The 15,552-nt window shown below is 51.0% G+C and overlaps 1 protein-coding gene across 6 annotated transcripts in view; it reads right to left on the bottom strand.

Annotated features, from left to right (window-relative positions):
* The window catches only part of ADCK1 (aarF domain containing kinase 1), a 115,185-nt gene that overhangs the window by 37,554 nt on the left and 62,079 nt on the right, over nucleotides 1–15,552 (bottom strand). For all 6 annotated transcript variants that reach the window (XM_028496234.2, XM_055088653.1, XM_055088654.1 and 3 more), the window contains one exon: nucleotides 2,135–2,293. In XM_028496234.2, the coding sequence (XP_028352035.1) occupies nucleotides 2,135–2,293 (159 nt within the window). The remainder of the gene's footprint in view (nucleotides 1–2,134; nucleotides 2,294–15,552) is intronic.

Raw genomic sequence — 15,552 nt, 5'->3', positions numbered from 1 at the left:
TTTATTTTTACTCTATATAGCTTTTCTAAGTCATCTCAGCTACTGCCCCAGATTCAGCTCCCATGAGTCTCCTTGCTGATAAATCCAGAATCTGTATTTCCAGGTTGAATTGCAGACCGACAGAGAGATCCTGATCTAAAACTACTGACGGCAATGTCTTACAGAACATAGCTGCTCCATCACCCGCTCCACTTGCTCTGACATCCATCCCACCCCCTTAATCTCATAAGAAACTACATTCCCCAGGCTCCCTTGCCAACCGGCTTCCAGCTAGGTTTGGTGGAATAAGGCGGGGGGGGCGGGCGGGGGGGAACAGGAGGAGGTGAAACACCCACTGCCTCAAACAGCATCTGTGGCTCCAAGCCCAGGTGACAGGCCCGAAGTCGGTGATCCACTCCCCTCAGGTGGCCCCAGCACCTGGGCTCCAGGGAACCACCTCTTCTCCTTGTCCCTCCACCTGGAGGGTGGCAGTGGCTTCCTGCTATTGGTGACTATCTCACCATTCCACTTGGCTTCTCAGCAATTCCATCCCCTGTGAACCCCATGTTCTGTTTTAAATTCCCTCTGAAATACCTAGAGCAAGTTCTTTTTTTCCCCCAACTGAATCCCGACTGATACACATCGTTAAAGGCACCTAAATTTAATCATTTAAGCCAGAAACTTACTATTTGTTTTCATTTCCATTCATACCAGTATTTTCCCCCATCCCATGTAAAGCTGGTCACAAAGTCCTGACGACTCCACCCTGTGACCCATGCCTCTCCTCCACCCCCATTACACTGCCTTGGTTCACATCATCTTTTCTCTCTCAGACCAAGGCTGCAGCCCCTCAATTAGTCTCCCTGGCTACAGTCTTTCTGCCTTCCAATACATCCTCCAGACTGTCAACAGACTTTTATTTCTAAGGCACATCTGATCACGACATTCCCCTGATTAAAATTCTTAAATGGTTCCCCACTGACTACAGAAGAAAATCAGATCTGCTCGGTTCAACCGTAAATACTTACTTACTATGTATACCATTCTGCGCCTGAGCCTGGAATACGAGGCCCTTCATGTTCTGTCCTGCCTACCTTCCCAGCCTCATCTGCACCCACGCCCAGCTCGTTCCATCTGAACCAGCTGAAGCTCTCCAAGCACGCCCTGCTCCCCTAAGACTCAGGGCCTTCGCACAGGCTGGGTCATCCTTCCCCTGCCCGGCTGTCTCGTGGGTGCCTTGGTGAAGCCCCCCTGATGCCCCCAACAGTCCAGGCACAGGGCTCCAAGGCACTCTGCAAACACCCCTTTGACGGAGCTCATAGTCAAGGGCTGTTTTGTGTACAAGCCTGTCTGCTCCACTAAATGGGGAGCTCCCCTGAAGATGAAGATGTAGGTCACTCACTCTTGTGTGCTGTGTACGTGTTAAGTTTAGTCAAAGTGAGCTGAAAGAATAAACTAAGTGTCCAAAGTGAGGAAAGGGAACCAAGGAAAGGGAAAGAGAAAAGGAAGGAGAGGGACAAGCTGGCAGGGTAGGCAGACTGCTGACCTCCGTTGGGGGTGCTGGCTACCGTCCAAGCCCCGGTCGCTCACCCTTTTTCCTTGCTCCAGGCATGGAGCTAGACAAGTCCAGAGGCACAGTCCCCACTACAGCTGTCCCAGGGCCATTTTAGGGCATACACGTTTTGTTCATTCAAAACAAAATATCAGGGAAGCATGTACGCCATCTGCATAAATATTTCTATGTGATCTGCCTGTCATTTCCATATCCCTTGATTGACCACATGCTCCCTTTTGTTATAATTTAACAAATTAGGAAGTAACTTTTTCTACCCCCAAGGAAATCACCTGTGGGTCGTCTCATTTCTACAAAATCCCCCTGAGGTCTCCTTGGCCCCAGCAGCTGCCCACCGTGTTCTGAGACCACCCACAGACGGTTCCCAGGAGTGAATCAAATATCAAGCAACCGTGCCATGGGTCCCCTGGCCACAGCGCTGTCGTGACACCTGCTTTGTGGCCTCAAGCTCTCCTCTTTCACTCTGCCGCTCAAAGGGCCACACTCCAAACTATAGGCCTTGGACCAGTTTCACTGGGACTGCCTGGATCCCAGGGAAATGCAGAATGAGTATGAAGGAAGGGGAAGGTGGAAGGCTCTCACCTCCATCAGAAGAATGTCCTTTGAGCTCTGAGCCTGCACCTTTGGGTGCTGGACCTTCACGGCCACCGTCCGCCCATCATGCAGCACCGCCTTGTGGACCTGGGCCAGGGAGGCAGCTCCCAGAGGGGCATCGTCAAAGCTCATGAACAAATCATGAATCTGTCAAGAGTGGAGAGAAGACAGAGCAGTTAAGATGACTCGATTCTGGGAGAGGGGCCAGGAGGATGGGCCAGGGCCAGCACTTCTCAGTACCCCCAAGACAAATTTTCTCCTCTATCAATTGCTTCGCCTGGGCCCTTTAGTGCCATGGAAATTCACACCAGCCACGTGCAGGGAGTGAGACAGAAAACACACACGTGGAGGGTGGGTCTCATACCTGTGCCTGGGTTCCCTGAGCACCTCAATTTAAAGCCAAAAACGTGCCATCTCGAGGGTTCAGAACCGTGCATCATCCACCCATTTAATTACCCACCACTGTGTCTCCGAGGCTCTCACATATGGATATGATCAGAAGTTAACAGAACCTGGGCCCAGAGCAGCCCAAGCCCGGGGATCAGATGGAAGATGTTCCAACCCCACCAATCTGGAAAGCTCAAGGAAGCCCAGCCTAGAGGCTCCAAACCCAACAGCTACCACTTGTTGAGGCTGCCTGAGCCTCAACATGGGTCCCCAAGTCCACTCTTGACCCAGCCACCTGGCAGAGATCTCTGCACACCAGAGCCCTGCTTTTGGTCTTCATGTGTGATAGCACCCCAAGTACCTTGCCCCTCCTGTGCCTCACTTTCTCTATGAAATGGAACATATACCCCTTACTCTTCCATCTTCTCTTCCTTTCTTCCTTCCCTCCTTCCCTCTTAGAAATGCCATTCCAGTTCTCCTGAAGGAAAAGTCTGTCTGACTTGAGTGGTCAGATAAATGGCCCAGATATGAATATTCTACCAGATGGGAAGGAGGGCCCCAAAAGCCTTTTGCAAAACTGTCCAGGTCTGAAATTCTCATCCCCTCCATTTCTTGAATTCCCTGTACAGCCTCACAATTCTGGAGAGGCCAGACATTCACACACACACACACACACACACACACACACACACACGCACGTACGCAAATGTGTATATGTGTGCCACACGCCTCCGCTCCTTCTCACACCGCCCAGGCTCTCATGCTGAGGTCCACTCAGTCCGTGCCCCTGCTGCCTCTCTTTGTCCCCCTTCGGCAGCAGCCACTCCATCCTACCCCTCAGCCCCTCTCCTCTCCTTGGACTTCAGAGGTCACACGACCCACGGCCACCACCCCATCCCTTTGTTTGCTAGGCTGCACCATCACTTTGCTAATCTCATCTCATAAATCACTCCCTCCAGTCCTGTCATCATTTTGGTAGCTTTCACTAACTCCATGCCATTTATCAACATCCTGCGGGGGCCAAAGGTCCAGGCAACATGGGAGGGGCCTACCCTTTTCTGTCACGGGAGGTGGGTACAGATTGGCTTCCTGTCCCCCTTCTTCCTTATTGGGTATTTATTTGTACCCCTCCTATTGCCCCCTTCCCCAACTTGCCTTTTTCCCTCCCTCGTGAGTTCTGGGCTCCCTAAGGGCCAGATTCTTCCCACATCATCCCCCTGAATCACCCTGGGTCTCTCCACACAAGAACGCTTTATCCTGGACCTGGGCTTAGACTAAGAACGAAAGGGCCATCAGCCCTATAGCGCGTTAGAACATCAGCTCCAAATAGGCAGCAATTTTTTTCTGTTTTGTTCGCTGCTGACTTCCCTATACTTAGAACAGGACTGGAACTAGTCAGTGCTAAACAAATATTGTTGAAGGACTGAATTCACTATTCTTTCCATTGGAGAGGGATTGTATCAACTCCTTCCTCCTTTTGAAATGGCTGGACCATCCTGCTCCCACACTGCTACTATTCCAAAGGCCTCAAACATAAAAGCACATGTCACGAGTGGGATTTACCTAGGTGGACTCCACCTGTTACTCCAGAGTGGGGTGAGACCCTGGCCTGATCAATCAGAACCCCGGGTACCTCAGGCCACACTGCTTACATCAGAGATTGACCCAACTGGTCCAATCAGACTCAACTGTTTTACTTTTGCTTGAACTGTAGAAGCGCTTTTCTTTCTTTCTGCTCAACTTGAAGCTGAAAATTGAACTTGAAGCCTGGAGCTACCAGGGGTCACACAGTAGCAACAAAGAGGAAAGCAGAGCCAAAAGAGAGGGTGAATCCTGGTCACAATGGCTGAGCCCCTGGGTCTAGCCATGCCTGGATGCCCACCCTATAATATCATTTTTTTGCTGAAGGTAGTTTGAGTTGTTTTCTGTCACACACGACTGAAGGGGCTCTGACTGACACGGTGTGTTCTCAGGCCCCAGCAGGGAGAGATGAAAGAAACCTGGGCATGGTGCCCGGTACCCCCAAGAGGCCAGTACGTGAGAGTTCCATTTCCTCCCCACCCTCTTGCTGGGACTGGGATCCAGGAACCGAAGGGAGATGGAACTTCAGCAACATTCCTGTCCGTTACATAATGAGATCAACGCCACTTCCTTGGAAAGCCTCTGGTAACTCCTGAAGGAGCACCAAGGAGAATGTTTTCTGGAGAAAAGCTGTGAACTCAGACCCTCACCTCCGGCAGCTAGGATGGGCAAAGGGGACCTGGGGGTCATCTGACCCCACCCCCACCCCAAGCCTCCGCCTGGCTCCCTGGGAACACTTGCTTGTTCTCTGAGAAGGACAGCCAGTCTCCAAATCAGAGTCATTGCAGGGACGCTGCAGAGTCACTGCAACTGAAGAGTGACATGGCATCTCTAGGGCCGTGTGGCAGGAACAGCTGCCAGGAGCGCTGCAAGGGGCGGGGGTAGGAACGCGCCAAGGCAAGCATATCCCAGTCTTCAGGGTCAGAGGAAGACTGGTCCCCCATATCCCCAGGGAATGGGGAGGGGGGCCTCCCACAGTTCCCTGCTCCCACCAGGGGTCGGGGGGGGGTCCCAAGATACCACCAAAGCCCAGGTGCCCGTTCAGCACCCTGCACGAGGCCCAGCTGTGAGGACCGGCCCAAACCCTCAATTTGACCAGTGGAAGCAAAGAGGCGTGGCAAGTGACGATGCACTACTCACTCGGCCCAGGGAACCTGCTGGGCAGATACCCCGCCCACCCCACCCCATCCATGCACTCCCACCACCTCCGGGGTGCCCCTGCAGCCATCCTCTTCCCCTTTATCAGTAAGCACGTCAGACACCCACGCCCTCCTGTGCTTACACACACTCACACACAACACACACACACAATTATTGATTGCTAGTGAATGTTCCTAGCCGGCTTATAAAAAACCGTAATTAAAGATTGGGGCTACAGGCTGTAATTAAATATGAATAAAGTATCTCTAAATGGAACCTTGATTCAAAGTGTTCGCTGGAAGTACTTCATGCTGATAGAGAGTAAGGAAAAATAGACCCTGTCCCGAAAGCAGAATTTTACCCCTCGTGCAGCTGAAACAAACGTCACCCTCCTCCAATCAGGCCTCATCCCCCACACCTTTAGCAGAAAACCATTAGCAGAAACAAACTACAGCATTTGCAGCAATTAGATTCAAGCAGGGCCCTCAGCTGCCTCCAGTCACTGGCAGAAACCTCTCTCCCCTTCTAAGGCTTTCTTTCCCCTGTTCTTTTTTTTCTCCCTCTGGGTCTGGCGGCAAAATCAATTAACTAAAACAACTACATTTAAAAATGACGTTATGTGCTTTTTAATTACTGTCAGCCCATGATTCAAATATATCAATATCCCTGTCTGGAAAAGGAACAATAAATAATCAGGGAAAAAGTTTCTCTATGGGGTGTGTGTGTGTGTGTGTGTGTGTGTGTGTGTGTGTGTGTGTGTGTGTGTGTGTGTGTGTGTGTGTAAGGGCAAGAAGAATAGGGGCTTAGCGTGTGTGTGTGTGTGTGTGTGTGCACGAGCGCGTGTGTGTGTAAGGGCAAGAAGAATGGGGGCTTTGTGTGTTTGTGTGTGTGTGTAAGGGCAAGAAGAATAGGGGCTTTGTGTGTGTGTGTGTGTGTGTGTGTGTGTGCGCGCGTGTGTGTAAGGCAAGAAGAATAGGGGCTTAGCTGACCAGGGGCTCAGGTTAAGACTTCAGCACGTCTATACGACATGATGGATGTTAACTAAATTTATTGCAGTAATCATTTCACAATATATGTAAGTCAAACCATCACACTGTACACCTTAAACTAATACAGTGATGGATGTCAATTATATCTCAATAAAACAGGAAGAAAAAAAAATGTCAGCCGACTGCCTTCAGCTGGGGTCCAAGAATCAAGAGACCATGTGACATGATGCCCTAGTACTGGGCAAAGTGAGAGACGCTCCAGAAAATCAACCAGGAGGATTCCCATAAAGCCAGGTTACTGGGCAATGTTTCCAAAATGCCACATTAAGCAGCCAAGCACTGGCCAGGTCCTCATTCAGCCCAGGATAAGGAGGCAGGAAGTCAGGATCTTCCAGAGAAGCCTCAATATGACCCCTGGGGAGAGTTTCACTTGGGTCTCTTAGCCAGCCCCACCAGAGCCTGCAGCCCAGGCAGCCCCAGCCTCATGGGGACTGGCCCATCAGTCATAAGATGGGGGATGTCCCAGATTTTCCAAGATGGTCCAGTTTCAAATACTCTATCCTGTTGTCCCCATACTCATTCACATCAGACATATTCTGGATTCAGAAACTACATCACCAAAAGATAATGCTAACAAATCCAGCAAACCCTGAACTGGCCAGCTCCAGATGAAGACAGAAGCAAATCCAGGCCTTGATGCCAAGGCCAGGCAGTTCCCACTTAGGAGCCAGGAAGACTGCCCAGGGCACCTGAGCAGGTTACCATGGCATCAGCAGCAAACAACATCTGGCTCTCAAGGTCTTGAGATGGCCCACCCCACACCTGGCTGGGTGCCAGCAGCCGTTCACTGCTGCCTGATGGGGAGAAGGACAAGTCCCCATGCTAATGAAGTGGCTGGAGTGAACCATACCCACCCCAGCCTGAGGCAGACAATAGAGCTCTAGCTGGCTAGGACTCTGCAAAAACACTGATGTCTGATGTCTGCCTTGGGCAGAAAATCCATCCCGCCTTTCAGCACCAGGAACCCCTACATCTCACAGTCGCCCTATCAGCTGATACCCCATTTTGCTGCAATTCCTGCCCCTCACGTAGGGGCTGGACTTAATGACCCACTCCTAACAAACAGCACATGGAGGAAGTGACAGTGTCCAATTTCCAAGACTGTCACCAAGATGTCATCCTTGCTTTCTCTCTTGGAATGCTTGCTCAGGAGGAAGCAAGTTGCCACGTCACGAGGACACTCAAGCAACCTGTGGAGAGGTCCATGTGGTAAGGAACCGAGGCCTCCTGCCAACAGTGGGCCATCTTGGAAGCAGCTCCTCCCTCCGCACTCAGGACTTCAGATGACTCTACCCCAGCTAACATCTTGACTAGAACCTCATGAAGAGACTGAGCCAAAGCTATCCAGTAAGCCACTCCCAAATTCCTGACCCGCAGAAACTGTAAGATATCAAATGTCTGTTGTTTTAAGGCACTAAGTTTTGGGGTAATTTGTTATGCAGCAATAGCTAATTAATGTACCCCAAGCATACCCTGCCAGACATCACTAATCAATCACAGCCTTCATTCCTGCTGGGCCCAGGTGATGCCTCAAAATCTCTCTCAACCCAGTGTTCCATGCAGCCACTACCAACTGACAAAAGTTAACATATGAAATGAAACCGATTTGCCATTTCTTAGCTTAAGCCAATAAATATTTACTGCAGGCCCATCAAATGACAGACACCATGCTAGGAACATGGGCCAACAAAACAGGCAGTCCCTAGCCATGAGGAGACCTTGGTACAGCAGAATGTCCTACTAGAAAAAGGCAACAGCCTCTGAAAAACACACCTGCATTTTAGCAGTACCTGCTGGAGAGAGTGGCCCCCTGCCCAGTGCTGCTTAACCCAACCCTGAAAGGACCTTCTGGCAGGGTAAGAAGAGGGGACCTCCAATATTGCCATGTAGACCCTGAGGGGTCAGGGGAGGGGACAAGGCATCCAGGTGTCTCTCCGTCTCCCCACTCAATAGCTGCCCTGCCTCAAGGTGGGAGCAGCCCCACCTCCAGCTTCCCACTCAGAACAATTTATTATAATAAAAATCATAATGACAATAATAGCTCAAGGACACCTAGAACCCGTTTTCCATGGAATCTGTGTTATTTCTGGGGTTCTAAAAGATCAAAGTGTTCGTTCTGCAGAGCCATTAGCTATTGCTACTGCCAAGCTGGGCCAAAGGCAGAACTTGAGGCCCTTCTCAACAAGGGTCCTCCCCAGAAATTACAAAACAGCATTCTTGTCTAAGTTCTTGCAAGCAGGCTGGCACGATGCTAAACTCTTACCAATTTGCTGAAAAGCCTCCAGGTACAGGATAATCATCTACCTGGCTCTGCCAAGGGCATCACAGGTCAGACCAAGCTTCTTTTCTCCTGCAGGATGGTGACAAGTAGCTGACAGAAAGAGAAGCAAGAAGCCAGGAGCAGCCCACCCTAGGATGGCCATGGACATGCTCCCTGGGAATGCCCACCTGCTGGCCAGGACAGCCGGATCTGAGAGGCAGCAAGGCATAGTGATTCCAATGCAAGCTCTGGGTCAAACTGCCCCGACTCAAATTCTGGCTCCAAGGTGCATCAGCTTCGGCAGTGACATAATCCCTTTGTACCTCAGCTTCCTCATCTGTAAAATGGGAATTTGGGTACCTACCTCATAGAGTTGTATGAAACATCATACATAAAGGGTCTAGAATAGAGCCTACAGAAGACCCCCAATAATTGTAGGAGTAGTGGGTGCCCCATCTGATGCCTCCATGAAGAGGACAGAGTGGTCTAATGAAAAGAGCACTGGACAAGGAGGCTGTCAGGTCTGTCCTGTCAGTGAGTAAAAGCCACCATCCTCTTTTACCCAAAGACTCCTAACTGGTCTGCCCACTCCTGTTCCTTTCTGTGCCAAGCCATCTTCCCCATACAGCTAAGGTGAGTTTTCCAAACATAAGCTGATCATGTCACTTCTTGCTTCAACTACTTCACCAGCTTCCCAGGGCCAAAATCCTTAGCACGACCCACAGGGTCTGACCCTGCCTACATGTCCTGCCCCTTCTCCTTCCTCTTCCCTCCCCAAGCTCCATCTGCCCTGAAGAAATGGTCTCTTTTGACCACCAGCATACTCCCTCACTGCCCAGGCCCTCTGCACGTGCCATCCCCCTCTGCCTAGAAGGAATGAATAGGAATTCTTCATCGAGGGAATTCCTACCCATCCTTCAAATCACAGCTCAACTGTCACCTCCTCAGGGAAGCCTCCCTGGGTACATTCTCAGAGTTCATTGCCTTCCTCAAGAGCAATTACACAGCTGCGCTTTTGCCTCAATTTATATTTGCTTCATCTCCCTCTTTCCTGCTAGATGATAGACTTCTGTTTTTGCTCAGCATTGCAACCAAGGCACCTGGCACACAATTGATGCCCAGTATGTATTTCCTAGTGAATGAATGGATGTTAGGTTTGATTTCCCCATCCTCTTCCTGGTGAGGGGACTCCAGGCCTTCCAGCTGATCCAGGATAGCTAAAACACCTCCCGGAAGTGGCTACAGTCCCCGCAAGGTGGCTGGGCACTTCGAGAGCTGTGGGTAGAGGGACACTATGGAAATGTTGTGATAATAATGATTAATAAAAAGCAGATAAACACCCAGTGTGGCCGGCCAGCCCGGGAAGCCATCTATTAGATCTGTCATTCATTAGAGGTGGGGGAGGGCACAGTCCAATCAGATCTTCTCAGGTTAAGCAAACCTTCTGTAAATTGTAGGCTGCAGGCACTGACATTTGATAAATTATTCTTCATAACCCACCATTGGCTGTCATAAATCTAATCTTTCAAGATTTCCCATCTTAATAACTTGTCCAGCTGCACAGGGTGACAGGTCTATGTCTCTGCCTGTGACAGAGATCTCTGGGATAAAGAGACCAGAGATCCTAGGCAGTGCTGTATGAAGTTGAGGACTCCCACAGCCAGGGCCCCAGGGCAGGCAACCCCTGGGTGATCGGAGTACAGAGGTGATGAGCTGTCCGTGGAGCTGCAGAGTGCCCGGAGAGTCAAGTGCTCACACCCCATCCCAGGGTCCAGAGACAGGTGGTGCCAGGAGCTCAGACCCAAGAACCGGGCAGGTTGAGCTCTACACCCTCCACTGCACGTGCCTGCCCGTGTGAGGACTCACCACTTCTTCCTTGAACTTGAGCTTGGTTGGAATAAGGGATGTCAGGATATCTTTGCTCTGCAGGCACTGAATGCTCAACCATGGGTAATTCCTTGTATTTGTAAAACATCTTGCTCTTATGTAATTCTCAACCCTCTCTTGAGGTTAAGGTAGAGGAGATACAATCACCCCCATCGTACAGAGTAGAATATATTCCCTAAAGGTCATTCGTTTATTCATCCAACAAATGCTTATTGAGTGACTACTATGTGCAGGGCCCTGTGCTGGTCAGTGGGGACTCAATGGGGAGTGAGTCCAAATTGGGTACGGCCACCAGCCTCTGGAGTTACTACAGGAACGTGAAGTCCAATAGGGAGACAGGAATTAATCACGAAATCACAAAGAAAGATAAATGGCCAGCTCTGATAAGTGCATGAAGAGAGAGGTAGCTGGTACCATAAGAGCCTGTGTTCAGAGGATTAAACCCAGGCTGGGAGAACTTCTTGGAGGAGGAGACAAAGAACTGAGCTCTGAAGGATGAGGAGCCAGTTAACTAGTTAACTAGCTGAAGAAAGGAAAGAGAAGCCTTCCAGGCAGAGGGGACAGCCTGTGTGAACCATGAATAAGGGGAATTAAGTTATGGAGACAGCAGACCGCCAGGGAGAAGATGACCACCAACTCCCAACCTGGAATCCAGGCCCACTTGGGCTCCCCGGGTCTCCCCCTGGTTGGGGAGGAGGGTCCTCATCCACAGCTCATGCCCACGGCGGAGAAAGCCTGGCCATAATGACTCGCATTCATACCTCTAAAACCAGATGGGCTCACCCTCACAAAACCCCAAAGGCCTTCTCCCAACAACCTTCAGATGTTCCTACACCCAAAAATATAGGAAGGGAAAAACTAAAGCCTAAGCATTCTTTGCTTAGAGCGGCACCATTTGCTGTCAGGACAGACTTCCTTAGCCTTTGGGAGGTGGCAAAATGACACACAGCAAATGAGCCCAGGCTATGCTCCTATGCCTCAGAGCCCCAAACAAGAGGGTTCGCGTACCAAAGCCCTTGCGATCTTTCTATAACACCTGAGCGTGTTCCATCCAATAAGAAGTTTTCCAGATTTACTTTGCATGTGACAGCAGCAGTGCCCCGGAATTTTAGAGGGAGGTAAACCCAGACTTGCTGGATCTACGGGGAAGATAAAGCTCACATTTGGGGGAAACCACGCACACTCCTGGCTAACCCTATCTGCCAACATATAGCCAACTGGCCTTGGGCAAACTGCTTAGCTGCACTAACGTTCTGCAAATGGAAGTGATAATAATACCCGTTGGTGGGGGAGTTCTAAAGGTTAAAGGATATGCATCTAGAGCAGGGGGCCAGGAAACTCTAGCCCAGGGGCCAACCCAGGCCACCGCCTGCTTTTCTGTAGCCCACAAGCAAAGAATACTTTTTTACATTTTTAAGAGAGAAAAATCAAAATAATAATATTTTGTGACATGTGAAAATTACGTGAAATTCAATTTCCATGACCATGAACAAAGTTTCATTGGGATACAGCATGCCCATTCATTACTTATTGTCTATGGCCACTCTCATCCGGCAACGGCAGAATTAAGTAGTTGCAACAGAGAGTGTGTGGCCTGCAAAACCTAAAATAGTTACCATCTGGCCCTGTGGTAGGCAGAAGAATGGACCCCTAAAAATGACCATATCCCAATCCCCAAAGGTGTGATGAAGGTAAGACTCTTGAGATGAGGAGAGTATCCTGAATTCCCATGTAGGCCCCATGGAACCACAAGGGTTCTTATAAAAGGGAGGCAGGAGGGTCAGCGTCAGAGCAGAGATATGACAACGGAAACAGAGGTGAAAGGACAAGAGAGAGAGAAAAATTTTAAGAAGCTACGCTGATGGCTTTGAAGATGGAGGAAGGCTCCACAAGCCAAGGAATGCAGGCGGCCTCTAGAAGCTGGCAAAGGCAAAGAGATTCTCCCACAGAGCCTCTAGAAGGAACGCAGCAGCCAGCACCTGAACTTCAGGGCTTCTGACCCACAGGACAATATGATAATGAACGTGTACTGTTTTAAGCCACTAAATTTGTGGTCATTTGTTACAGCAGCAATAGGAACCTAAAACAGGCCCTGAAATAGAGCATTAGTGTAACACTCTCTGTACAAGTTGGTTTTTATTGTTTTGCTGCATTTCCCAGGACAGAGGCAGGGCTAGAAAGCTGGGGAATGTGACAAGGGGCTGCACTGGCAGTGGGGGGAACACAGGTCAAGTGCAAACCCTGAGATGTGGAAACAAGAAGGGCACATAACTGCTTCTAGTTCTGCTGTGCCAGGTGACACACCTAGAGCCAGTCCTGTCCTCACCCGCTTCCCAGGACAAGGCGTCCTCTGCTCCTACATGTCATTCCTTCCCAGCCCCCAGGCGAAACCCTAATACCTGCTTGGCTGAAACAGCATCTTCCCCTCTTCCCAAGGAGCTTCAGTCCTCACGCAGAACTACCTGTCATCGGCTCACACACCAAAGATGAGAGGAGCAGTGGGGGCCCATGAGAGACCCCTCATCACTAGGCTGATGACATAGTTAATTTGCAGAAGCCGTTCCAGCTGTTGAACTAACAGCTTCTCCTTCTATAAAATCCGTTTTACACACACACTCACACACACACACACACACACACACACACACACACACCCCTAGAGCTCACGTCAGATCAGGGTACTTTTTTAATATCTGGAAAACAGGAACCCAACGCTGGATCCCAGCCTCTCAATGCTAAACCCCAAATCACTCAGACCCATGTGGACTCTCCGGCCTTCTCTGACCACTAAGGAGAGAGGGGGCCACTGTGCAAACCCCAGCCCTGTAGAAAAAGCCCTAGAGCTCACGTCAGATCAGGGTACTTTTTTAATATCTGGAAAACAGGAACCCAACGCTGGATCCCAGCCTCTCAATGCTAAACCCCAAATCACTCAGACCCATGTGGACTCTCCGGCCTTCTCTGACCACTAAGGAGAGAGGGGGCCACTGTGCAAACCCCAGCCCTGTAGAAAAACCCTTCCCCAAACTGCTTGCAGGCTGACCTGCTAACACACTCTCCTCACCATCCCCTCCAGTGCTGTGGTCAGAACCCCAGGAGTCCACTGTGGCACCTCCCTCTCCCTGGCCCCTCCCCACGTGATTCATCCTTGAGTCCTGTTGATTCAGCCTCCAAAGCACGTCTGTCCACGCCTTGTCCAAGTCACCATCACCTCTTGCCTGGACGACCACAGGAGCCTTGTAACTGGTCACCCAGTTCCACCCCGATCCCCTGCAAGCCTGCAGGCTGGACTGCGCCATCCTCTGCAGGGAGCTGGTCAGTGCCAACCTCGGCTCTCCCGAACGGGCCCAGCACCTCTCCAGCCTCATTTTCCAGGGTGTCTCTCTGTCCAGCCACTACCACCCCTTTTCTGCCCCCAGACAGATCCACTGTCTTCCCCACCCTGAGGCCTCTGCATTCGCTGTTCTCTGTGCTGCCTCCCCTTCCCCTAATTACCCTCTGGCCTCAGCTTAATCCTCACGTCCTCAGAAAGGCCACCCAGCCCCACACTCAGAGCACTCCTCCTCCTCTCTCGTGGCATTTATCACAAGTGTCATAGATTTTCACTTTCCTGATTGCTTGTTTAGCATCTGCCATCGCCACAACTGGATCACAAGCACCATGACGGCAGCTTGTTCATGCACATAACCCCCGGTGCCCGCACGGCAGAGCTCAGTAAACACCTGCTGAGCCAATAAATGAATCAGCAAAAGATTGGTGACGTCCTGGAAGGGAGGTGGAGTGTCCACACACGGGAGCCCAGCCTGTGGGGCAGCCACACCACCCAGGCCCAGAGGTACAGGCCCCCTGGTCTGGCTCAGATTCAGACGCTTCCCTGGGACCCTCAGCCCTGCGTGTGCCCGCCAGCTCGTGCCGCTCCGCCCGCCCAGAGGCCCTCTCCAGGCCTTTCTGCTCGGTTTCTCCTCCTTCAGAGTGTGTCCTAATTCACCCCTCCCTAAGATCCTATTCACTGATTCCAAGAACACCTGAAAACTGTAGCCCAAACTTCAGAGAACTTTCTCTCAGCCTGTCTTAACCTCTCATTAAGTTACATCTACAGCTCATTCTGTACCTAAAATACAAGCTCCTCCGAGATGTCAGAGTTGTACGATGTCAATAACTCAAGGAGAGCAACCCACACAGTACCTTTCTCTGACTCTGCCCTGCTCGTACTGCTGTGGAAAGTGTTCTGTCCTCCGAGTAAGGGCGTCTAACCCCACCTCCGCCACCAACCAGCAGCGTGACCTTAGGGAAGTTGCTTCACCTTTCCTGGGTCTTAATTCCTCACTTGTAAAAGGAGGTGTCAGGGTACTTGATCCTTGATCGCCCTCCCCCTTCTATGACCCTGTGACACTTACCTTCCATCCAACGCTCCCCTAATTGTTCCCCAGACCATCCCACCCTCTACACAGGCACACATGCACCCACGCACACTACATCCGGTTCTCCACCTGGAGTCAGCTTACACTCTCTGGTCTCACACACACACACACGGAGTCACCTCCAAAGTGGCACAGGCCAGGCACCCAAGGCACCACTCCTTGAAGCTGGGCCCCCTACAGCAGAAATCACCAAGGGAGCCTGGCCTGGGACATGGGCTTGTTCCTAAAGCTCCATGAATAAAGAAGCAGGCACAGCTGGCCTATTCATAATCAGCATAAAAAATTGATTAGCCCTTTCCAGATTAAACATTATTGTTTCAACGATGCACATAAATCAGGCGGACATGGAGGGCTTGCCTCCCTCTGCTGCCAAGGAGCAGCATCAGGTAGACGGCGAGCGGGGACAGTGGGAGGAGAGGGGGGCTCCTCCCTAGAGAAGTCTGTGGGGGAGCAGCCCCCTCCCCCATCACCAGCCCGTGCCTGCACACTCACAGGGGGGGCACCTTGTTCAGAGGTGAGATGGAGAGGAGAGCCTGATGACCTCCCTGCAGGCTCCTTAGAGCACCTCCCCAGCTACCATCTGATTGGCTCTTGAGGCAACATAGGCCCAGGGTCAGCCCAGGGCTGAAGGCAAGAGGGCAGACTGGGCTGATGTCAGAGGAAAGAGCATGGCCCTCAGGG

Source organism: Physeter macrocephalus, chromosome 11 (genome assembly GCF_002837175.3).
Source record: "Physeter macrocephalus isolate SW-GA chromosome 11, ASM283717v5, whole genome shotgun sequence".
Taxonomy (NCBI): Eukaryota; Metazoa; Chordata; class Mammalia; order Artiodactyla; family Physeteridae; genus Physeter; species Physeter macrocephalus.
This window is presented reverse-complemented; position numbering and strand designations above follow the sequence as displayed.